Below are 24551 nucleotides of genomic sequence, written 5' to 3'. Positions count from 1 at the left end.
CCTATTATTACTCTTGTAATTTCAGAATTCCCCAATGTCATCTCATGCCCCCCACTGACCTTTCTATTTCACACCTTCCTGTGCTTCTCTATCCATTCAGTAACCAACCTTCAACCCACATATCATCACTCAGAATTCTCCACCTCCAGGGACTCACACTCAGAACTTGCTTTTTCAGAGCTCATCTTCCTCCCCTGTCAATTCTGCCCTTATTCTCAGACAATAAGTACTAGCCTTTAGTCCAGTTTATCTTTTACCTCATTTATTAGCGCACTTTCTGGCATTAACTCTACCTAGCCTGGTTCCCATGATAAGCCTTTGTCAGCACTCTACTCTCATTAGTTCCCCTTTACCATGGATAGTCTGATCTCCAAACCTTGCATTCTCCCCTCTCATTCTCCCCAGCTTTGCTAGAAAAAGTCATACAGCTAAGTGTGTTACAAACAGAGGGTATTAGATGACATTCCTATGGTTCAGACTCTATGTTTGGCTTCTTAGCAGACCTCTCTGACCAGATTTCCTGTACTTACACATTTTAAGGGGTCAAATTAAACTAAGTATCCAAAATTACATTTGCCACATTCACAAGTAATCTGTTTCTTTTGTAACTTACTATAGTACTTAATTATATAATAACTCACTCCACAAAACCTGGAAGTAATTTTTATAGCCTCCTTTTCTTTCAACTTTCATATGAATGCATCAGTCAATCATTTGTGTTCATGTTGTCTAGTCAATATTTTTTCCATTTCATTATCTAATTACATCCTTACCACCTCCTGCCATATCCCATCCATTCTCCTATGGTGGTCCTAGAAGTAACAATGCCAAGCTCCAATCTGACCATATCAAACCTCTGCCCCTGCTGCAGTGTTCCAGCATCTGCAAATTGTCTGCAGGAAAGTGTTCAAACTGATCTGACACCTACACATCTTCTGGAAGTGACTGCTGATCATTTCTGTTTCACCCTCTGCGCTCTGGCAATGCCCAGCTAGTGCTGGACCCCCACCCACACCCTGAGGAACCTTAGCTCTGTAGCTTTGCTTGTTCCCTTCCACCCAGAGAGAGCACCTTTGGCTTTTCCCCACCATACCTTCTCCCACACATTAGTAGGAGTTACCTGTCCAGAATTCAGCACAGAAACATTTCTGCCAGGACCTTTCTTTTCCAACTTCCCTCTTTCTCTCCTTCACCTACCTCCACCTGCCTTAGCTGATATAGTTTCCTCATTTCCATGGTCCCATAGCATCCTGTGAATACCTCTGTTCTGACACATCGATTTTCTTTCCCTCTGGACTCTTAACTCCTTGCAGGACAGCCACCATCAAAACACATCTCATTAATTCCTTTAACTTTGGCACCAAGTTTTTGGTGAGGCATACATGAAGTACACAATGAATGCCTGTTGAACTGTTCAGCTGGACTCACCTTATCACTTAGAAATCTCCTTCATTTCCGTTTGATTCCCACACAATAGCTATTCCTACCATTCCCATTCTCCTTGGTTTCTGAGGATGCCTCAATCTCATCTGATTCTGGGAGGTTGACCTTGCCTCGAATATAATTGGTAGAGACCCCATCTTCTTTTTTTTAATTTTTATTTTATTTTATGTATTTTTTTTTCTTGAGATAGAGTTTCGCTCATGTTGCCCAGGCTGGAGTGCAATGGTGCTATGTTGGCTCACCGCAACCTCCGCCTCCTGAGTTCAAGCAATTCTCCCGCCTCAGCCTCCTGAGTATCTGGGATTACAAGCATGTGCCACCATGCCCAGCTAATTTTGTATTTTTTTTAGTAGAGACGGGGTTTCACCATGTTGGTCAGGCTGGTCTCAAACTCCCGACCTCAGGTGATCTGCCTGCCTCGGCCTCCCAAAGTGCTGGGATTACAGGTATAAGCCACCACGCCCAGCTGAGACCCTGTCTTCTGTTTGTCTCTGCACTTTAGGGTGCAGTTGCTTCCTCCTGCCTTCTCCTCCTGCTCCTCTGCCTCAGAGACAGCTGCTCCCTTTCTTGGTTGCACACCTCTCATCCCAGCAGTCCTGCTCTATCAGTAAACTTTACCTCTGACATCCTCAACTCCTCCTCCTCTCTGCGGTTTCTTCCTCATTCCCAAGACATACTGCATTATCCATCTTCCCCAATCTTGAACACCATCTCTTCTTTTTTTTTCACCTTTTTACCTCCATGAGTTTTTTTTTCTTTCCCTAACACAGTCCTTTAAAAAGTAGTTTATATTTATCAGTTCCTTTTTCTTCCCTTCTACTTCTATTCTTAGACCCTAAGATTCTGGGTCTCCAAGATTATGTGTTCTCACAAGCAGTTCCTGCTTCTTAGCCTTCAATTACCTTGATATCTCTCTATCATACAATGCTGAAAACTTCATTTCTTTTCAGCTTGCCTGATGTGATGTTGTCCAAGTTTTCCTCTTAATTTTTCAGCTGCCTCTTCTTGGTCTCTTTTGCCATTTCTTTTCCTACCTCCTAAAAAATATGGGTACACATATCTCGGAGCCTATTCCACACCATCATATATTGCCTCTTAAGGTTGGCTGTTCTGTGCCTGTCCCATGTCTCCCTGACTTGACTGTTAGCCATGCAAGGGTGAGGAATAATATGTTTCTTCAGCACACTCAGCAAGGCAGTTTACTCACAGCTGCTCAGGAAACTTTAATTTGATTGACTACAAACAAGTGATAGGTTAGACCACATAAATAGATTAGAATCCATTAGTATAAAAGAAAAAAAATTGCAAAAACCAATGAGCCCATTCAAACTAGTAAATAGAGAAATAAATATAGTCAATACAAAAAGAATTAAAGAATTCTATGTTTTTACGTTTACTCTTTTATAATGATTGAAATAGAGGAAAATCACAGAAAATAACAGGGTATAAATTCATTTCTAGAAATTCCTGATATTTTAAAAAATTATAGTACTATAGTCTAATGTACAAATTATATATATAACTATATATATTTATAGTTTATAAAAATATAAGCTATATGTAGACATATATGTATATAAACATATGTATAGATATATGTATAAAATATGTTTAATATACATATAAACATATATATATGATTTTTTACAGTAAAAACCTGTATATGGTCCCCAGAATAATTCACTTTCATTCCCTGCATTTAAAAGTATATTTATACTTATTTTTATTTTATTTTATTGCATCTGGACCAAAATAGAAACAAGTCACATGTTATAAACAAATGACCTACTATACTAGTCACAAGTTGTAAATAGATTTGGACATTTAGACCAGAACTTGTGGAAGAAGGTGATTAACTCAGTGATCCTTATTTAACCCCTCATTTACCAAGCCGAATCTATTATTTCCAGCCAAGTTCCAGGTAAAAAGACCAAAATTACCTACTCTCAAAGCATTAGGCAAAGTATTATGTCCCATCTGTGGAACTGTTAGAGGGTTACTGGAAATGCTTTTTGTCTGGAAGTTGGGGTTGCCATAAAACAGATCTGTGAACACTACAGAAAAGACCTGAGTCCTACATTGTGTCCTGGGATGTGGCTGGATTCCTGTGGGAGGTTTCTACCCACACAGCTCCTCCTTTGTCGACCTAGAGTGTTTCTAGTCTAGCCACTGTTAGGGATTGGACAATAAGGTACCTTGGAAGATAATTTGCCCCAAACATATTGTCAGGCTACTGCCACTGCTTAGCCAGAATAGAAGAAATTTAGTTTGAATATTGTTAACTCATTGTGAAATATGATGAACCTGCTATTTTAACTAAACCTCAATGTTCTGTATTGGTAACAAAATAGAAGAAGTAATCCGAGAGTCTTCAAGCTATTGCAAAATTATAACTCTAGGATTTAAATTCATTATCCTTATTTATTTATTCACATATTTATTTGTGTATCATTTTTGTTACAGCAGTGGTTATTTTTATTTCTTTACTGTTCCTTGTGTTATTCTCTCACACCTGCTGGCGTGTCCACTGTGCTGTTTAACCATGACTGCCTTACAATTTGGTGTTTCATGAGGACCTGGGCTTCAGCAAGGGCATCATGAGCATTCTCATAATTTGACTATCTTAGTTTTTCAACCCTTTGGGAAGATGTCATCCAGGTTTAGGGCACTGTAAACAGTGACTATCCAAAGCACTTTCACCAATATTCATGAGCCCAGAGTAAAATGAATAGATTGAATCTGATGGTTTGATGCTGATGACTAGGTAATGCACAGGATTACCTAGACACTAAAAAAATGCAGTGAGCTATTAATTTTCTGGCCTTTTTCACATTGGTAAATATGGTTGGTAGCTGGTGTGTCTGATCACTGTGGACATCAGGAACCAGGACACGATGTCCCAAAGTTCCTTTCCCCTCACACAAAATCCTGGTCAGCTCCCCCCAGTCTACTCCAGCATGTCTCCAACAACCTGCTGTAAAGCATCCTGGCACCTCTGAAATGCTGTTCCCAAGATGCTGTCAGTAACCATGTGATTCTCTAGAATTACAGACAGGAAAGCCTTTGCCACTTCCTGCCTTTTCTGACTGAGTCATCATTGACGGTGACAAAGAGAGGTTGATAGATACCTTCAAAGTTCTAATCTCTGGTTTTGAAACTTGAAGAGGATATATTGCTCAGCCCAGTCAAAGAGGAGCGAAGGATTGAGCCAGCAATCCAATATTGTTTTCACCCTCTAACAATATGCACTATGATGAATCTGTGTTGTAGAATTTGAGGAAAGATGCTTAGTGTGGTACCCACCATAATGAGTACCTGGAATGTTACAGCAGGTACTCAGTGCTGGTCCTCCTCCATCCCTTACCCGTCTCCCTCCCCTCCTGACCCAGCTTGGAATAGGAGTCATCCTGTTGCAGAACTTCACCTTCTTCCCCTTTCTCTTCCTGTAGACACAAAGGACATGAGTGAATTTGAGATGGAAGGCTTCTTTGCTTTGCATCAGCGCCGGGGTGCCATCAAGCAGGCAAAGGTCCACCACGTCAAGTGCCACGAGTTCACCGCCACCTTCTTCCCACAGCCCACATTTTGCTCTGTCTGCCACGAGTTTGTCTGGTACAGTAACTTGGCATCTCCCTCCAAGCTTCGGGTTATGCATTTTGTTGCATCTGCTTAATCCTCTAGGCTGGCATGCTCCACCGTGGGGGGTGTGCTGGAGTAAGTGCTACCGCAGCGTTTTCAGGGACCTTGCCTGAACTGAGAAGGTTCAAATGGTGTGATCCAATAAAACAGGTGCATGAGGAAGCCAGGTCTAGGCAGGAAAAATGCCCATGGGATTTTAGTTTCTGCCTCAATGAGGGGGGCTATTGGGGGTAAGTGGGAAGGAACAGAAGTGAAAGGTACCTTTATTACAAGCAGTTTTCCAGTTTTATAGTCAAAACTTCCCCCACCTAATGGCCCGACCCTGCTGGTGCTACTTTTTGCAGCAGGCAGCACTTTGCCATTGTAGCTAATGGTTTAAATGCTTATGAGGCTCTTGGGTATCTTAATAGCCATCAAACAGATCAGTTTAAACCTCAGTAACCGCATAGCAAAGGCTATGACAGAGTGGAGACTTGAAATGACTCCTGTTTCTGGCTCTCAGCATCCTAGCCTATTAAGGGATACCCTTCCCTTTAGGCTACTGCAGAAACTGTTAAAGCACAGCTCCCATGTAACCAGGGTATCCACATGCCAGATCGACTTGGCGGGTTTTCATCAACCTGCTTTCGTCTAATCACTTGAACCTCCTTTCTCTCTAATCATGGATGTCACTCAGGAATCGGTCCTGCGTGTGAGACTTTGTTGGTTGCAAATATTCTCAGATGCTCAGAAAGAGGAAATAAAATGTTACAGATGTCTTTGTTCATCTGTAGTGAGCTCAGCGAGGACATGAATTTTTAAATCTAGCACAGGAAGATGTGCGACGAAGAGTCTGTGATGCATGCATTTTCATTCATGTGTTTTAATCTCTATATGTTTGTTTGGAAAATACAACGATGAAAAAGAAATCAGCCAGTTCTCATTTATTTAATTATCAAACTTTTTAAAAAGCAGCTTCAAATGAAAAACTCTCTGTTAACACTCTTGGCAAATGATACAACAGGGCTGCTGATCAGAAACTGCTCTGTGATCTTAGGGGGTTATGAGATCTCATTCACCTCTTAAACGCTGTTGATGCTGATGTTGATGCCAACATTGAAATAAATCAGCGTGTGCTTTATTACAGGGGCCTGAACAAACAGGGCTACCAGTGCCGACGTAAGTAAGAGGGTTTCGGTTGTATTACAATCATTCTTTTTATTTAGTTATTCCTTAGGCTATGAAAATCTTAAGCTGCAATTTTTTTTTCTTTTCAGAATGCAATGCAGCAATTCACAAGAAGTGTATTGATAAAGTTATAGCAAAGTGCACAGGATCAGCTATCAATAGCCGAGAAACCATGGTGAGTATTTATACTCCTCTTTGACGTGCAGTGATTTTTATCAGAACGTTAAATGTTACAGCCCACGAATTCTTCAGAATAATGCCAGAACTTGAATCCTTCCATTTATCAGTGAACATCCATCTCCCCAAAACTCTTTCCTCTTCAATAATGATTCTTACCGAATTACCCAAACCAGAGGATGAATTAGAAATTAGCCAGGCCTGGAGGCATACGCCTGTAATCCCAGCTACTCAGGAAGTTGAGGCAGGAGAATCTCTTGAATTCGGGAGGCGGAGGTTGCAGTGAACCAGGACCATGCCACTGCACTCCAGTCTGGGCAACAGAGTGAGACTCTGTCTCAAAAAGAAAAGAAAAAAACAAAGAAATCTGCACTTGTACCTCCTAAATATACACAAATTATATACAGGAAGAATTTTCATGGCTCTACTTTACCAGAAAAATGGTATAGAAAGTGGCCAGAAACCATAGTTTAGATTAATTATATGAGAACAATCCTTGTGGCACCCCCAGCTAGAAGTGACAGTAAAAGAGTAAATAAAGGCAAATGATGATAAGATATAGCAACATGGCATTTACAAGGTTAGAGATAATAACAGAGGCATAATTTTATGTTGAGAAGCAAATATTTCTTTTAGAATAAACTTTGAGGTATAATCTGAAGACAAATTATATTTTACCTAATGGAGGGGGGAAACTGGGCTAGCACGTGGGCAGCCTATCATTATGAATTTTAAATTTTTAAAAATTTGTATGTATTTAGGAGGTACAAGTGCAGCTTTCTTTTTTTTCAATTTTTTTTTTTTTTTTTTTTTGAGATAGAATCTTACTCTGTCACCCAGGCTGGAGTGCAGTGGTGTGATCTTGATTCACTGCAACCTCTGCCTTCCAGGATCAAGAGATTCTCCTGCCTCGGCCTCCTGAGTAGCTGGGATTACAGGCGTATGCCACTACGCCTGGCTAATTTTTGTATTTTTAGTAGAGATGGGGTTTCGCCATGTTGGCCGGGCTGGTCTCGAACTCCTGACCTCAGGTGATTCACCTGCCTCGGCCTTCCAAAGTGCTGGGATTATAGGCATGAGCCACCACACCTGGCCTACAAGTGCAGATTTCTTCTATGCCTATGTTACCTAGTGGGGAAGTCTGGGCTTCTAGTGAACCCACCATCCGAAGAGTGAATATTACACCCAATAGGTAATTTTCAATCCTCCCTCCCTCCCATCCTGCCACCTGTAGTCTCCAATGTCTATTACTCCACTCTGTAAGTCATTATGAAGTCTTTTGATTTCCTTCTCCCACCCTTTCCTTCATTCCACAAATCCTCACTGGGTATCTGATTCATGGAAGATACTGTGTTCTTCCAATGACAGCATAACACAAAACAGATGTGGTCCTGCAAAGTTGGAGAAACAGATAATAAACAAACAGCTATGTATGGCTTCGATTTATATTAAATGCTACAAAGATAGTGAACAAGGTGCAAGGATGGAGAGTAAGCAGGTGGCCTACTGAGACTCCGTGGTCCAGGAATCTCCCCAACGGAGGGAACATTGAAACTGACAGTTGAAGATGACAGAGCTGGTTACAGGAAGAGCAGGAGGAAGGAACCTCCTTACAGGCTGGAAGACCCTGCTGAGGGAGAGTCCAACGTGTTCCAGGAACTGAAATGGGATCAGTGTGGTGAGAGCTGCAAGGGCTGTGGAGACTAGAAGCCCACACTGGGGAATGTGCCAAGGTCTGGGTCATGCTGTGTTTCTTTGGAGCCTGGAAAAGTGATTGTATTTTGTGCAACTTGTAGTAGAAAACCCACTTTGGGATGCTGTAGTAGAAATAGTGCATTGAGATGTGAAAGTAAAACCAGAGGAGATGGAAGGAATCCCCCAGGCGGGGAGGTTGGTGCTTTATACCAGTGAGACGTCAGCAGAGATGGAGCAAAAGGGGCAGGTTCTCAGGTGATTTTGATGTTAGAAATGACTGGATTTGCCAAAAGATTAGATGAAAGAGGTGGATATAAGGATGATGCTGCAGGTTCTGGCTTCTGCCCAAGGCCAAGCAGTGTGGTAGATAACAGAGTCACGATGGAGTGAAGAAGACTGGAAGGAGAGATGAATTTTTCCAGTTTGGACACGTTGAGTCTGAGACGTGGACATCCAAGTTGAAGCATCAAATAGACAATTTCACATGAGCTTGGAATTCCTCTGGGACAAGGGCCCGACCCTATAAATTTGACAGTGACCATCATATAGGTAGATTTTAAAGTTGCTGAAGAGATTGCCTGGTGAGGAAATAGAGAAAGTTCAGGACTGACTACAAAGGAATCTAAAATGAGATGTTAAGTAGAAGATAAAGGATAGAGATAGACATTGAGAAACTGGGCTTAGAGAGCGCTCCTCCTACACCCAGAGTCTATGAAGTTACAGAAACCAGAAGAAGAAGAGGTGGGTTGTGTTCTGTGCAGTTGAGGTGTTGAAATTGAGGCCCACGTGCAGATCTTCACAGGCTTTAAACAGAGAAATGTCAGGGGCATCTTGGAGGCGTTAGTCTGATTGACCTGCATGAAGGGTGACTGAGGGGATGACATGAAAACAACCTGTAAGTTAATATTATGAAGAAGGTGAACCGTGAAGGAGATGATGGACAGAGAACAGTGGCTGGGAAATGAGACCCCAAGGATGGAAAGTGCTCCAGTGGCCAGGGAGACATGGATGAAGCTGGAGAGACAGATAAACAAAACACTCAAGTCTGTTGGCAAGAAGCGAAGAGGGCCTGAGCTCTGATGGAGACTGGTCCCTGGCGCTTCCACAGTTTAACCAGAAGGGAGTAGGGCAACACAGTTGCTGATGGGGATAGGTGTGAAGCTTTGGTGGTGGGCACACAAAGGCGCTCCCCTTAGACTGCATGTGTCCGCCATGGAGTTTGACGGCTGGAGGAAGGAAAAGAGAAAGCAACAAGTGCCTTCGAGGAAAAAGGAAGATCTATGAGATAATTATCTTAAAGAAAGCAAGGTGACTCGTGAAAAGCAATCAGACTGTGAAGCAGAGCTGAAAGTCCATTTGAATTTGACGGAGTCAGCCTGCTCAGGAGTGTGATTTTCTCCAACAAAGGAGCAGGTTCAGAGAAGGCGAAGTGGCTGGGTTTTTCCAGAGTAGAATTTCTTATAACATTTAGAACCAGAAGGGGATAAACTTGTGCTAACCGGTGATTCTGCTAAGACTCAAAGAGGTTAAAGTAGTTTGTTTGTGTTTGATCACCTGTAAGTGGCAGAGCTGGTACTAAAATTAAGATGACAGTCTCTCAGACCACGTTTTTGCTTGCTTAAATCAAATTTTCACATCCCAGACTTCTTCCTTTACTTGATGCCTTCAGTTTTTCTAGAAAAAAACGCAAATCTCTGAATCACTGTTAACGTCAATGACTAACAAAGTCCCTGGTACAAAGTCTTGAGAAACTGTCAGCTACATAAATAAATGTCTGTGATATTATCTTCTCCCAGGATATTTTGATTTCTTGTTCACTCAAGGGGACATCATCTTTGGGATTCTTTTGTTCCTCTACCCCTGGTGCAGTATGGTCCGATAGAAATAAATAGAATAAGGGCTACGTGTGTAATTTTACATTTCCAAGTAGCCCACATTAAATAAAAAAGCAATGGGTGAAATTAATTTTATTAATACATTTTATTTAATCCAATCTGTTCAAATATCATTTCAACAAAAAATTGACATTGGAAAATTCAGATGTCTTAAGTAATTTTTTTATACAAAAGTCTTCAAACTCCAGGGTGTATTATTTTACATGTCCAGCACATCTCAGCTCTAACTCACCACCTTTCAAGTGTTCACCAGCCCCATGTAGCTCATTGGTTTTCATACTGGAAAGCGTGTACATAGCGTCTTCATCAGCCACGGTGTCTTGAGCCATTTGCCTCTGCATTCAAGATTCAAAGTGGTCCCCTTCCAGCCTGGACCTTGACCTATTAATTGTCCATATTTAAACTGTGGAATATAAGTGAGCCCTGAAAATCATTTTTTTCTTGGTTGAAAATGGCTATAGTAAGTGCTGAGCAATTTTTAATCAATTCTACACAGCCATTCTAAAGAACCAATGCTGACCAGTACCCCTGGTGGGAAGGTTAGATCTATTGCTGTGCTGATGAATAAGGCATCTTTGCTATGCACCTTCCCAAAGGAACTGTTGAATTAGAAACTTCTGCAGAGATTATAAACCTTTAGAAAATAAAGCATTTTATCCTGCACAAGAATATTGACATTCTTACCAGGAATCCAACTACCCAAGTGTTTTGTTGTTGTTCATGCAATAAGTTTGATTTAAACTCTGGAAAACTGTTTTTAAAAAAATTATATGTCGATCACTAGCATCCCTCTCCCACTCCCCTCTCCCCATTCCGCTAAGCCTTCACATTTATTTTGAGACAGAAAAGACAATGGCTGGGCTCTGATTCTGACTGCCAAGCTTATAGATATCCCAGCTCTAGAGCTGCGTATCCTGGGCAAGTTTCTTACCTTCATTGTGCTTTATCTCCTCATCTGTCAAGGGAGGATACTAATAGAAGCGACTTCAAAAGGGGTATTCTGAGGATTACGTGAGATATCACCTGTGTAATAGATGATGCATGTGACGTATTTGTTAACCGCACCTGGCAGGAACTGCTCCCTCCTCTTGCCACCTCAGTTCATGAATAATAGGTGTGAAAATGCTTCTCACATTAGGCAGTAATACTGATAAACCCATAGAAATGTTTCCTTTAAAGAAGGCATTTTTTTTTTTTTTTTACATCTTCCAAAGGTTAAAAGCACTAGTTCTGGACTGAAAGAGAAGAGGAAATATTTATAGTAAAACAGGAAGGGAATCTTCATCTATTTAAATGGGAGCAGTGTTTCCTTAGCACTTTTTTTAAATAACCCTTGTGCAGTTTTCCTGAGCTTTTAGCCTGTCTGTGTAAATGCCTCAGATTTCAGCTGTCTGCAAGGTTCTTGCTACATGCAGAAGGCAAGCATGCCCCCTCATGTACAGTTGCTGAGGGCTGCCTGCCTTCTTCAGGCATGACTGTAGGGCTTGACAAGTGACAATCATGGTTTAAAATGCACACAATGCCAGTGTTTTCATTATGATCTCTGTTAGTTATGCTAAGGTATCTGCAAGAACATCCAAAGTTGGGGCCCCAGGGACACACGCATGATTTCACCTTCTGCCTTTCTTTCAGTTCCACAAGGAGAGATTCAAAATTGACATGCCACACAGATTTAAGGTCTACAATTACAAGAGCCCAACCTTCTGTGAACACTGTGGGACCCTGCTGTGGGGACTGGCACGGCAAGGGCTCAAGTGTGATGGTGAGTCCAGTGGGGGATGAGTATGGCCCGACGTGGACCCCGTAGGGGATGGAGCGAGGCTTTCTGGGGAACTGGAGGGAGGATGTAGGGGATACAACTTCTACACCCAGCCCAGACAAGTCATGATCATAAGTATGGTCTTCTGGGGCAATAAGCCACTACGTTCCTTTCCTTGCACCCTGCAACACCCCCACCCCCACATCCCAGAAGAGAGCACAGCAGTTCAGGTTCAAGGTCAAACTCCTAGCTCCATCACCTTCTGCCGTGCCATAGCCCTGGGGGAAATGAAGACAGTGTTTCTCCTCTCACTGGTCTTTCTACTACTAGTTTCCTCAGCGGGCTCTGGGCTGCCCCTTCCTAATCCCAACAGGTCTAGCTGTGTGGTACCCTAACCCTTCTCCTTTGCACCAGCCAGTAAGATTCTTTCTGTCATCTCATCAAGGAGCAAGCCCAGCACATTCATTTGGCTGACACATGGTCCTGCACAGAAATTCTGTAACATTAGCTTGAGCATCCATCCCTAAACCATTGCTGTGAACTCCAAGTGCCCAGTAAGAGGCCGGCCCAGTTCTGACCGCCATTGCCTGTTTTCTGGTCTTTTCCCCCAAGGCCGGGATCGCAGCAGAGCCTAACCTGCCATTCATTATTGATGGAGTTTCTCAGACCTACCATCAAAAAAGGAAATGAGGCAAGGCTTTCTTGCTGTACAACTCCAAGTTGCTAAGGCGATAACATTTAGAAGCTGAGATGCTGTTACACTAGGATTAAGAACGAGGGAAGAAAAAAAAAACCCACAAGAACTGACAAGGCACTCTGCTTTCTGGTTGGGGAGAGACGTGGGCAGAGCCCAGAGAATAGAGCCCCAAAAGGAGAACCACCTGTTGCATACAGACAGCTTCTGATTTTTTTCTTCTTCTTTTACTTTTTTTCTGAGACAGGATCTCACTTTGTTGCCCAGACTGGAGATTGGCGTGCAGTAGCTCGATCACAGCTCACTGCAGCCTTGACTTCTTGGACGCAAGCAATCCTCCCACCTCAGCCTCTCAAGTAGCTGGGACCACAGGCTTGTGCTACCATGCTTATTTTTTTTTTTTTTTTTTTTTTTTTTTTTAGAGATAGGGTCTTGCTATGTTGCCCAGGCTGGTCTCAAACTCCTGGGTTCAAGCGATCTTGTCTCCTCAGCCTCCAAAAGTGCTGAGATTACAGGAGTGAGTCACCATGACTGGTGAGCGCAGACCTTTTCTTATGATGAAGTATTAAATATATAAGCCACTTTATTTTTTCTTGGCAGCCCTATTTTGATCAGTGCTACTGACTAATGTATGTCCTCTCTTTTGAGTAATGAGGTACATGATGGAAGGCGGCGCAGCATCTTCCGCATTCTCCCTTTCTTCATCCCAATCCTGTTCACATGTCTGGTGGAACCCAGAGCGACCTCTCTGTGGAGGCAGGAGGGGTTAGGTTTTCAAATCATTACCTAAAGCAGACATCACAGGAGGCCAACATTAGCCTCAAGAATCCATTCCTGGCCCCAAAGGACACTGACACGCTTTTCTCTACACCCCTGTTCAAGAAGACATGGATAGGCAGGGTATTAAGAGTTCATTAGGAGTTCAGAGGCAAAACATAGTGTCCCGGCATCCTGCATCCTGACCGTATCCACAGAAACAGGAATAAAGAAATTCTCGCCTCTTGGTTCTCCTGTGATGGTCTCAGGTCGGGTTCTCTGTCCTGGGAGCCCGAGAATCCACTTGCAGGAAGAGCTGGTCCCAGCAGCGCCGCGGCACAGCTTAGAACTTCCCGGGGGTTCCTGGGCGTTATTTCACGGCTCTCGTGCCTGCTTTGTTTCATTTCTTTCCTCGAATATTCTTTCCTTTCCTCTCCATTCTGTTCCCCGCTCTCTCCTACCACCTTCATTTCAAGTGCTCCCTTCCCCCTTTTCTTTTGTCCCCTCTCCCCTCCCTCCCCTGCCCTGGTTTGTTTTCCATTCTTGCTTCTGACACGCCCCACTGGGTCCCTGCCCCTCCACTGTGCTCACCCCGCATGCCCGCATCCTCCTCTCCGGACTCTTCTCGCCCTCTTCTCCAGCTCTCTTCCCTCCCTCTCTGCCTCCCTTTCATCCTGCGTCCTTACAAGCCGTCTTCTTAAGTAGGGCCTCCTCTAGCCTTTTACTCTGCCTTCTCTCTCTCCCCACAATAATTCCAAGAAAACAGTCATCCAAAGGGACTCTTTGATGCTCTCCAAGAAACTGAGTTATAGCCCGATAGGTTAGTAACAAAGACTTAGGACCTTGTTGTGAAGATGGTGGTGGCCTTTCTTCACGGCCAGGCAAGTCACAGAGAAGCCTACATGTGGCTACAGTTTTAAGGAGCAAAGTAAAACTCCATCCCCCTATGTTCAATCCTAGCTGACAACCTCACTTGGTGTTACAGTGATGGGTAAGAAAATGGAGCTGGGGCTACCCAAGTTAAAACCTAACACCTTCTAAATAGGGCAAATGTGAGTTATGCGAGTTATGCCAACAATGTGGAATTTGGAGCACAATCATGAAAAAAAAAAAATCCTTTCTGTAGTAAAGATTTTAGGCCGGGCATGGTAACAGACCTGTAATCCTAGCACTTTGGGAGGGCAATGTGGCAGGATGGCTTGAGCCCAGGAGTTTGAGACCAGCCTGGGCAACAAAGTGAGACTCCCATCTCTACAAAAAATCAAAAAATTAGTCGGGTGTAGTGGTGTGCACGCCTGTGGTCTCAGCTACACAAGAGGCTGAGGCAGGAGGATGGCTTGAACCCAGGGGTTTGAGGCTGCAGTGAGCTATGATCGCACCACTGCACTCCAGCCTGGGCAACAGGGCAAGACCCTGTCTCAACAACAACAACACAACAACAAAGATTTTAAATATGCAGAAAAGATTTTGCTTCAGGTGAATTTTTCTGTCTATATCTATGCCTATATACTAGGTCTAGTAATGGTTAATAGTTGACTGGGCGAGGTAGCTCAAACCTGTAATCTCAGCACTTTGGGAGACCAAGGTGGGCAGATCACTTGGGGTCAGAAGTTGGAGACCAGCCTGGCCAACATGGCGAAACCCTGTCTCAGCTAAAAATACAAAAATTAGCTGGGCGTGGTGGTGGGCGCCTGTAATCCCAGCTACTCGGGAGGCTGAGGCAGGAGAATCGCTTGAATCCGGGAGGCGGAGGTTGCAGTGAGCCAAAACCGTGCCACTGCACTCCAGCCTGGGTGACAGAGCGAGACTCCATGTCAAAAAAAAAAAAAAGTAATAGTTATTTACATAGAAAATTCTGCTTTATTTTATTTTATTATTGAGCTATTTGAAGAAGAGTGGACCAGTGAAAACTACAGGTGAGGGTTGCCCAAATTTCACCTAAATATTTTAATATCTACATCTATGCAATAAATTATGAAGATGAAAAGGAGGTTGTATTTGTTGAGCACCTATTCGATGCCAGTCATTGTGCTAAGCTTCTTTGCACGCACATGTGCAAATCAGCAGATAAAATTAAGACTGCATGATGTCATAGCACCTAGTGCCTGCTTCTATTACAACACTCTCTACTCACAGACTCTGTCAGCTGGAGTTTGGAAATCTTCATGTCTGATTTTTCTGTATTTTAATGGTGATGTTTCTTTTTTCTTTTTTTCTTTTTTTTTTTTTTTTTTTTGAGACAGAGTCTCGCTCTGTTTCCCAGGCTGGAGAACAGTGGCACGATCTCAGCTCACTGCAACCTCCACCTCCCAAGTTGAAGTGATTCTTCTGTCTCAGCCTCCCGAGTAGCTGGGATTACAGATGTGCACCACCACACCTGGCTAATTTTTATTATTATTATTTTTAGTAGAGATGAGTTTTTACCATGTTGGCCAGGCTGGTCTCAAACTCCTGACATCAGGTGATCTGCCCGCCTCGGCCTCCCAAAGTGCTGGGATTACAGGTGTGAGCCACTGCGCCCAGCCTTTAATGGTGATGTTTCATAAGCAAAATTTGAATTTCTAAAACTAATAATTGTCTTTACACAGTCACATGGGCACACGCTCTCCAGTCCAAGAGGGATCTCTTGGTCACTGGCAATGGAAGTTAGATTTTATGCTACTGTTTTCAAGATTCATGAATCAGAATACTCACCCTGAATCGTAGGAGCCCCAAAGTAGAATCCTGTATAGATCATGAGTTCAGTGCTGGAGATCCTTAATCGGGAGCCCCCAGAGCATGCATGACTTGCCCAAGGTCACACAGTGTCCATGCTGTGCAAGCTGCCACCAGCACCCCATTCTCCACCCACCTGACAGGTGCTCAAGTATTTCCCTCTCCTCTTTCTTTTTCTTTAACATCTCATGTGACTTATAAAGACGAAAGAAAACTTTGGTTCTTTTTCTTTGAGTTACCTTTTATAACTAGGTTGTAGATGTGAATTTAAGCCATCAGTTCATGCGTGCAAGAAATATCACTTTATGACTTTGAGATCCACTTAGTTAAGATTCTCATCTAGTAATTCTTGGGGCCCTCTACCCTTCCCATAATCACACAAAGTTTTGAGGAGGCATGGGTACAGGGGCCTGGAGACTGGGCAATGTGCTCTAACACCCGGTTGCTGTTGGCATCCTCATCTAAGCCCACACTGGTGAAGCCTGTGGCTTTCTGTTTCCACACCATGTGTAGAGTTTTGTGATTTTTTTTCAAAGCTGAGGCCCTCATGCCTGGTCCAGTCTTGCTAGGTGTGTTCTGCGGTGACCTCTCCTGGCATTGCTAGCCTCTTCCTACTCCATCCCTTCCCACATATACACTCCAGCTCCACCATCTGATATCCATCTGCAGGCTGAGGCTGCCTCCTGGGCTTCAACCTAAAGTCTGGGGGAAGCTCTTCATGGCCCAGACTGGAGTGGGCAGGAACATTCTTCTGATGCACGGCAGGTGAGCCCCAAAGTGGGGCTTAGCCCAGGAGAGTTCTTGGCTTCGCCCAGGAAGAATTCAAGGGCTGACTGTTGGTGGAAGAAAACAGCTTCATTGGCCAACGGTATTACAGTTCTGTTGGTGTTACAGCTCCAAGACTGCTGCTGCAGAACAGGGCTACCCCAGAGGCAGAGAGTAGCAGCTCAGGGCAGTGCTGCAATCCTGTTTATACCCACTTTTAGCTACATGCAAATTAAGTTCCTGGAAAAAGGGTGGTAACTTCTGGTAAACTGACCTGGCACACAGGTGGGTGTCTTCTGGAAAGCTGCTTCTGCCCTGTCCCTGTTTTAGCTAGTCTTCAATTTGGCCTGGCGTCTGAACCCCACCTCCAGAGTTGAGTCCCACCTCCTACCTCACTTCCCTTCCAGCACGTGGATCACTACCATGGAGAGCCAGGGTCAACTTCCTCCCAGCCATGGCACCTTAGGCTTTCCTCCGTATCCGCAAGGCTCTGTCTTACCTCCAGAGAGAGTTGCTTAGCACCAGGGGGTTCTTCCACTCTTGCTCACCATCCGCCTTCTTCCTTCCAGCATGTGGCATGAATGTGCATCACAGATGCCAGACAAAGGTGGCCAACCTTTGTGGCATAAACCAGAAGCTAATGGCTGAAGCGCTGGCCATGATTGAGAGCACTCAACAGGTAGGAGCATGTGCCGTGGACACGTTCCCACCATGGCCGCTCAGCAAGGATGCCCATGCCTTTCTGCTGCTTCACCTGTGGCAACCCTAAGGGAAATGCCGGGATGTATTTCTGAGCACCGGCCTTGCCCTTGGCTTTCATATCCATGCCCACACCCCCCATCTTTGAGATATTTATTTAATGCGTTTGTATTATGCAGATCTTTATAAAATGTTAAATTCTTCATGGCATGCGCATTGCAGAAACAAATAAATTCATTAAAGTTATTGAAGATTCATTGACAGCTTTATGTGAATATATTCAGGTTATAGAATAGCCTGGGGGAAAACACTTATGTGCTAGCATCATCCCCAGAGTCCTCACGGAACACCGAGTCCAGGGCAACTTTTGCCCTGCTGTTTACTGCCTTGGCATTAGCTGAATTCCTAGATCCAAGGATAAACCCTCTTTAAGACTTGGCATTGCCTGTATCAGCTGTTTTCCCATCCATTAACCACCTGTCCTTATTTGTGATGGAATGACGTAGACAGTATGAGAGAATCCTGTCAGCCCCAGAAAAGTGTGAAGGAGGCAAACATGTTCTGCTAATGCATAAAATACAGTAGATAGACTCTCCCAGAATATGGGGTTCCAAAAGAACGTTGAGGAAAAGAAGAGCTTTGGTGACCCTATGCATTTAAAAATTTTAAATGGCTTTTGTCCCCATGGTTAGCAGACTGAGCTGTTCCATCAATGGTGGGTGGGTGGGTGGTCTGACTCTCTGTTTGTCATCTAGGCTCGCTGCTTAAGAGATACTGAACAGATCTTCAGAGAAGGTCCGGTTGAAATTGGTCTCCCATGCTCCATCAAAAATGAAGCAAGGCCGCTATGTTTACCAACACCGGGAAAAAGAGGTAGCTGTCCTGGTCAGCAATCTAATCAATGTCAGTCATTAATCTCAATTAACCCTAACCTGATGCCCCTGGATTTAAGTTATCAGCTTACCTGGTCTGATAGGTGATCCACCTCCAGCTACCAGTTAAGAGGCTCCCACTTCTTAGAAAAGAAACTAAAACATTCTACCTTTGTAAAAGGCAGGAAATGGGGGTTAGAAAATGGGATAGGTCTGGAGGGAACAACCGCAAATGTTTTCTTAGAGTTTCAGCATGTTACATTCTGTCAGTGTCAAATGGTTTCACAGAAATAAATCTGTCTTAAAATTTGATGGTGGGAAGGCCACAGAAGACATTCTCACTCTGCACCTTTGAGACTTAAATTTAAGGGTAGGAAAGAGAAGGACTCAAAGCCACTTTCATGACATGATGGCAGATTTTCCAACCTACTGTTTGAAAGCAGTTCATGAGTGGATATGACCCATGTTTCTGAGACCTGAGTCATTTCAGCATACGTTCTAAAATACTTAGTGTCCTTGGAAGAGTATGAAAGACAAACCTAGGGATTTAAAAATATAGAGACTATTGTAGGCAGGGGAAATTCCTAAAAAGTTCTCTTATGTTTTCTCTGACTTCAAATCAACTTAAAAATGTAAAAGAAAGGTTTGGGTTACATTTAGGAGGGGTCGCCAGGCAGTCAAGGAGACCATGTCTTAGCAATGATCAACATAGGCAGCATCTTTTTTTTTTTTCTTTTTTGAAGACACTCTTGCTGTGTGGCCCAGGCTAGAGTGCAGTGGCACAATCTCAGCTCACTGCAACCTCCACCCTGTGGGTTCAAGGGATTCTCCTGCCTCAGCTTCCCGAGTACCTGGGACTACAGGCGCACGCAACCACACCCAGCTAATTCTTTGTATTTTAGTAGAGATGGGGTTTCACCATGTCGCCCAGGCTGGCCTCGAATGCCTGAGCTCAGGCAATCCGCCCACCTCGGCCTCCCAAAGTTGTCAGATTACATGTGTGAGCCACCACACCCGGCCAACATAGGCAGCATCTTGACTTGAATTCTGGGATGAATGATGTAGTTCAGATCTTTAAAAATCTGCTAGATTTCATTTCCTCTCTCTCTCACACTGTAAATTGTAGAAATTGATGCCACTGTGTTTGTGAGCCATGCAAACAATTGAAAATCATTTTTTTCCTAAAATTTGGTTAAAATCCCTAGATGTCCTTGATGTGGCATTATTAACAGTGCTTGTGTATTTTGCATATATGGTCTTTTACTGATTGGAATTTGTTTCTTAAGTTGAACTATTTCCCAGTCTATTGAAGAAAGAGACATAGTCCACACTCCAAATTCCAAATGCCAGGCTCACAGACAGGGGTTGCTGCACTCACAGACAGATGGAGAGGTATTAAAGCTGCCTGAACTGCAGGAAACCCTCTAAACACCCCCAATTACTATGATGGAGCCTCAGCATGGGAAGTGGAAGAGAAAGCATGTGCTCTCAGTAACTAGAATGACCTCCATTACTCCATGTTCATTTTTAACCACCAGCTTGCATTTTCAGAGCCTCAGGGCATTTCCTGGGAGTCTCCGTTGGATGAGGTGGATAAAATGTGCCATCTTCCAGAACCTGAACTGACCATAGAAAGACCATCTCTGCAGATGAAACTAAAAATCGAGGATTTTATCTTGCACAAAATGTTGGGGAAAGGAAGTTTTGGCAAGGTAAGCTAATGCACGGGAGAATGCTATGGCCCAACTCCAGGAACTGATGAGCCAAGTTCTTGGTCAAAGAAACTAAACTCGTAGGACCACCAGGATTGCATGTGAGTGTCAGAGACAGCTTTCCTGAGGGAGTGCTGAATAAATAGGGACCCTGAGAACTCTAGGCCCATAGTAGCCTCAGCTTTCTGGAAACCTGTGTCTCCAAAGCTACTTTGCTTGGAGAGTGTACATCTCACACGCCTATGAGTTTGAGGTCTTTGGGCACCAAAGAAATAGGAAGGTGCCTCAGCCACTTCCTGTTTCACACGGTGTTTGTGTTTGTTTCATTTTGTTTTTTCTTCTTTTGCTTCATTCTCAAGCCTGGAGTGTTGGGAGTGTTGTTTTAGTTTGCATGTGATTTTTTTCTCTCTCTATTAAATATCTTCCGGCTTGTATATGTTTCCTTGGAGTGTGATAGGGCTTGGCTCTGTGTCCCCACCCAAATCTCACATTGAATTGTAATAATCCCCAGGTGTCATGGGAGGGACCCAGTGGAAGGTGATCGAATCATGGGGATGGGTTTTTCTGTGCTGTTCCCATGATAGTGAGTAAGTCTCATGAGATCTGATGATTTTATAAAGGGGAGTTTCCCTGCACATGCCCTCTTGCCTGCCACCATGTAAGATGTCCCTTTGCCCTTCCTTTATCTTCCACCGTGATTGTGAGGCCTCCCCAGCCATGTGGAACTGAATCCATTAAACCTCTTTCCTTTATAAATTATCCAGTCTCGGGCATGTCTTTATTAGCAGCGTGATAACAGACTAATACAGGCTGCTATAACAAAATCTCACATACTGGCTGGCTTAAACAGCAGAAATTCATGTTCTCGCAGGTCTGGTGGATGGAAGTTCACCATCAAGGTGTTGGCTGTGTTGTTTCTTCCCAGGCCCCTCTCCTTGCTTTGCAATGGTCGCCCTCTCTCCGTGCCTTCATATCATCTTCCTGCTGTGCATGTCTGCATCTAAGGGTTCTCCTTTTTTGAGATGAGGTCTCACTATGTTGCCCAGGCTGGTCTTGACCTCCCAAACTCAAGTGATCCTCCTGTCTCAGCTCCCTAGTAGCTGGGATTACAGTTGTGCCACCACACTCTGCTTAAATTTTCTCTTCTTATGAAACACCAGTCATATTGGATTAGGACCTGCCTTAATAACCTCATTTAACCTTAATTACCTCTTTGAAGTTCCTGTCTCCAAATACAGTCACATTCCGAGGTCCTGGCGATTGGGACTTCAGCATAGACACAATTCAGCCCATAAGAAAACTGTAGCTTGAGAGTCCTGGAAAAAAAATTGTGGAGAAAGTCTCTCCTCTAAATTCTTCCTGCCATACATACAGGTGGGGGGTTGTCTCCATCACTCACAGATGACAAGGAGAGGAAGGAAAGAGGGAGAGGAGGACAAGCAAAAAAAAAAAAGGGGGGAGGTGAGAAGAAGGAAAAAGAGATAATTTAAGAAATTATAACCAACTATCGGTGACTGCAGAAAATTTTCAAGCTAGTGATTTAAGGAGGGACGATATGGAATATAGGCTTTTAGGTAATTTTTGATATTAAGGATATCTCATGTATTAATGGGGCTCCTATTTGTTTTACATTCTTGGATGGGACTCCCAGGAAAATTTTAATCAGAGATGACTGTTCCATGAATCTGTGCAGCCAAAGGCAGCATTATATACCACACCTGCTCACCAGACTTTGGCAGGATGTCTTACCCAGTTTATTTACTATTAAACAAACTAAAATGCAACTGAGCGGTCGCCACAGCTGAATAATATTGTGCTCCATTTGGGGTTTGGATTTAAACACTGATGCCTTGCCTTTCAGCAAAATCTACTCTGTCCAGCACATGGTAGCTGATATTCATGAATTCTTTTTGTTCATTTCCACAATAATATGAACCACAGTAGGCTCATTTGATGCTAATCTAAGCATAATAGACAATTTTACAGCCAGTCTTCATTATAATTTAGCAGCAATTAATATGCAATTATAACCTGTTACCAAAAATTGAAAGCACATTATATAGATGGAAATTGTCTTTTCGGCTTCTTAGTTTATGGCTGGTTTTAGGATGTTTTACTGAAAGAAGCAATTACTAAAAGAGTACTTTTAATTGTTAATGAAATGTTTATCTTTCTTTGTTCCCATGTGGGTTTCCACATTTGAATAAGTTTAATAAGAAAGACGTTAGGTTAAACCTACAAGCCTTAGTCAGTATCCCAAGGCACAGCTGGGAGCCCCAGGTTTCCCCCACTCCATGTCCAAAGCTGTCTACTTCTTTTCATCAGGACCCTGGCTCCCTACACACGGAGAGGAGAGGAGGGGGAGATATCAAAGCAAGATAGGATGGCTATGTTTCTCTTTCTCACAACATTGAGAATACTCCAAAACTTGTCTTTTCTCTCTCTTCTGGCTTTATATGGAAAGTGTGTTTTCTCACCAAGACCTCTATACCCTTGTTCTCAAACAACTTTTAAGCCTAAGAAAACAAATTGTGTGTTCTCTGGGGATGTGAGCATCATTCATTTGCCTGAATTCCCATCTAAGTTTCATCCCTTCCCTTCTATCAAGTCAGCTACCATCAAGCCACGAACCTGCACCATCGCGTTTTAAACCTAGACACTCACATGTTCAGGGCTGTTGTCACATCATTGACTTCGGCCTTTCCCAAAAGTCAATAATAGAAACAAATGACAAATGACTGAATTTTAACAACTGTGATTCAGAGATCATTTTAGAGTCTACTTTCCCAGGTCTCATCTTACCTGACTTTCACAACAGTCCTGTAAGTTAGAGAATGCAGTAATTGGAAACTGAAGCCCAGAAGGGCTAATTCATCTGCCCACATTTCCACAGCTAGTAAATGTCTGTGAAATAAAACTAGAGCTAGAATTTTCTGTATCCAAATGCCATGCCCTTACCATTGCCAACAGTGTGTTGCTGCATCATTTGAAAAACTAAAATTGTTGAAACTCTCCATCATATGCCATCTGGTGTCCTTTGATATAAGGGCCACAAAATCAAGTGGGAAAAGTAAATTTTGGAGTTAAATCTTCCCTCGTAGCTCCAAGAATCTGAGCAAGTTATTCTTTGAACTCAGTGTTTGTTGTTGGTGTTGTTAACTTCTGTCTTGCAGAGTGTGATGAGCTAAGAATTAAATTAGATAATACAATTAGGTCATAAGTGTAAAGTAGGTAGCAGAGTGTATGACACACAGTAGGTCCTAAAATGTTTCATTCCCATTTTGGTGTCCTTTGATACGACAGCCATGAAATCAAGTGGGAAAGTAAACTTCGGAGTTAAATCTTTCCCTAGTAACTCGAAGAATCCGAGCAAGTTATTCTTTGAACCCAGTGTCAGTCACATTTTAGGACCTGCTATGTGCCATACATTCTGCTATGAATAATTCATTGCTGTGTTGTCAGAGAAAATGGTGTTTACTTATTTTTTTTTTTCTTTTGAGACAGAGTCTCACTCTGTCGCCCAGGCTGGAGTGCAGTGGCATGATCTCGGCTCACCACAACCTCCGCCTCCCAGGTTCAAGCAATTCCCTCATCTCAGCCTCCCGAGTAGCTGGACTACAGGCACCCACCACCATGCCCGGCTAATTTTTTATTTTTTTATTTTTTTAGTCGAGACAGGGTTTCACCATGTTGGCCAGGCTGGTCTCAAACTCCTCACCTCAGACAATCTGCCTGCCTTGGCCTCCCAAATTGCTGGGATTACAGGCATGAGCCACTGTGCCTGGCCAGTGTTTATTTTTTAAGTACACAAGGAGAACTATATCCCTCCATTCTTCTTTTGGCCTGGAAAAACTGGGTAAAACATAAAGCTACGATTTATGTGCACTTGCAGTGATGTTTCGAGTACAATTTCTCCTCTCCACACTCAACTCTTCTTTCTTCACTGTGCACTTTCTCTCTCTGGATTTTTATTATACCCTCACTCAGATCCCTGAGCAGGGAGGGCACACTTTTAAAAACCCATTCAATTGTTTAATAATTTTGTGAAACCCTTGGAAAGAGTACAAAGATAGTATGAAACAGTGATGTCATGTCCAAAACCAGTGAAATGCTCCATTTTGTCTCAGGAATGGCCTATGCAGGATGGATGGGGGTTGGAGAAGGAACCCCTTTCCCCACCCAACACAGGTGTCTCTCAGGACTCTGTCTCTTTTTTAAGAAGTGGGAATCCAAATTCTAAAATAAAGTTACTTCTTCCCTTTCCTTCTAGGTCTTCCTGGCAGAATTCAAGAAAACTAATCAATTTTTCGCAATAAAGACCTTAAAGAAAGATGTGGTCTTGATGGATGATGATGTTGAGTGCACAATGGTAGAGAAGAGAGTTCTTTCCTTGGCCTGGGAGCATCCATTTCTGACGCATATGTTTTGTACGTTCCAGACCAAGGTATGGCTTCTGCTCCGACAACCCTACCTCCCCTCTAACCTGTCTCAGCGTGATACCTCCAATGGCGCCCTCATTAGGAGACACGAGTCATTGCCTCCATATTTATCTTACATTTCGGT

The 24551-nt window shown here is 43.3% G+C and overlaps 1 protein-coding gene across 4 annotated transcripts in view; it reads left to right on the top strand.

The window, feature by feature from the left end:
• Window positions 1–24551, top strand: part of PRKCQ (protein kinase C theta) — a 159369-nt gene that overhangs the window by 74653 nt on the left and 60165 nt on the right. For 3 of the 4 annotated variants that reach the window (XM_054503404.1, XM_054503405.2, XM_054503401.2), the window contains exons 5-12: window positions 4893–5055; window positions 6209–6240; window positions 6339–6424; window positions 11649–11778; window positions 17275–17384; window positions 18160–18277; window positions 19828–19988; window positions 24259–24432. In XM_054503404.1, coding sequence (XP_054359379.1) covers window positions 4893–5055; window positions 6209–6240; window positions 6339–6424; window positions 11649–11778; window positions 17275–17384; window positions 18160–18277; window positions 19828–19988; window positions 24259–24432 — 974 coding nt within the window. The remainder of the gene's footprint in view (window positions 1–4892; window positions 5056–6208; window positions 6241–6338; window positions 6425–11648; window positions 11779–17274; window positions 17385–18159; window positions 18278–19827; window positions 19989–24258; window positions 24433–24551) is intronic. The other variant, XM_054503406.2, reaches the window with a different exon arrangement.

The sequence above is a fragment of the Pongo pygmaeus genome, chromosome 8 (assembly GCF_028885625.2).
Source record: "Pongo pygmaeus isolate AG05252 chromosome 8, NHGRI_mPonPyg2-v2.0_pri, whole genome shotgun sequence".
Taxonomy (NCBI): domain Eukaryota; kingdom Metazoa; phylum Chordata; class Mammalia; order Primates; family Hominidae; genus Pongo; species Pongo pygmaeus.
This window is presented reverse-complemented; position numbering and strand designations above follow the sequence as displayed.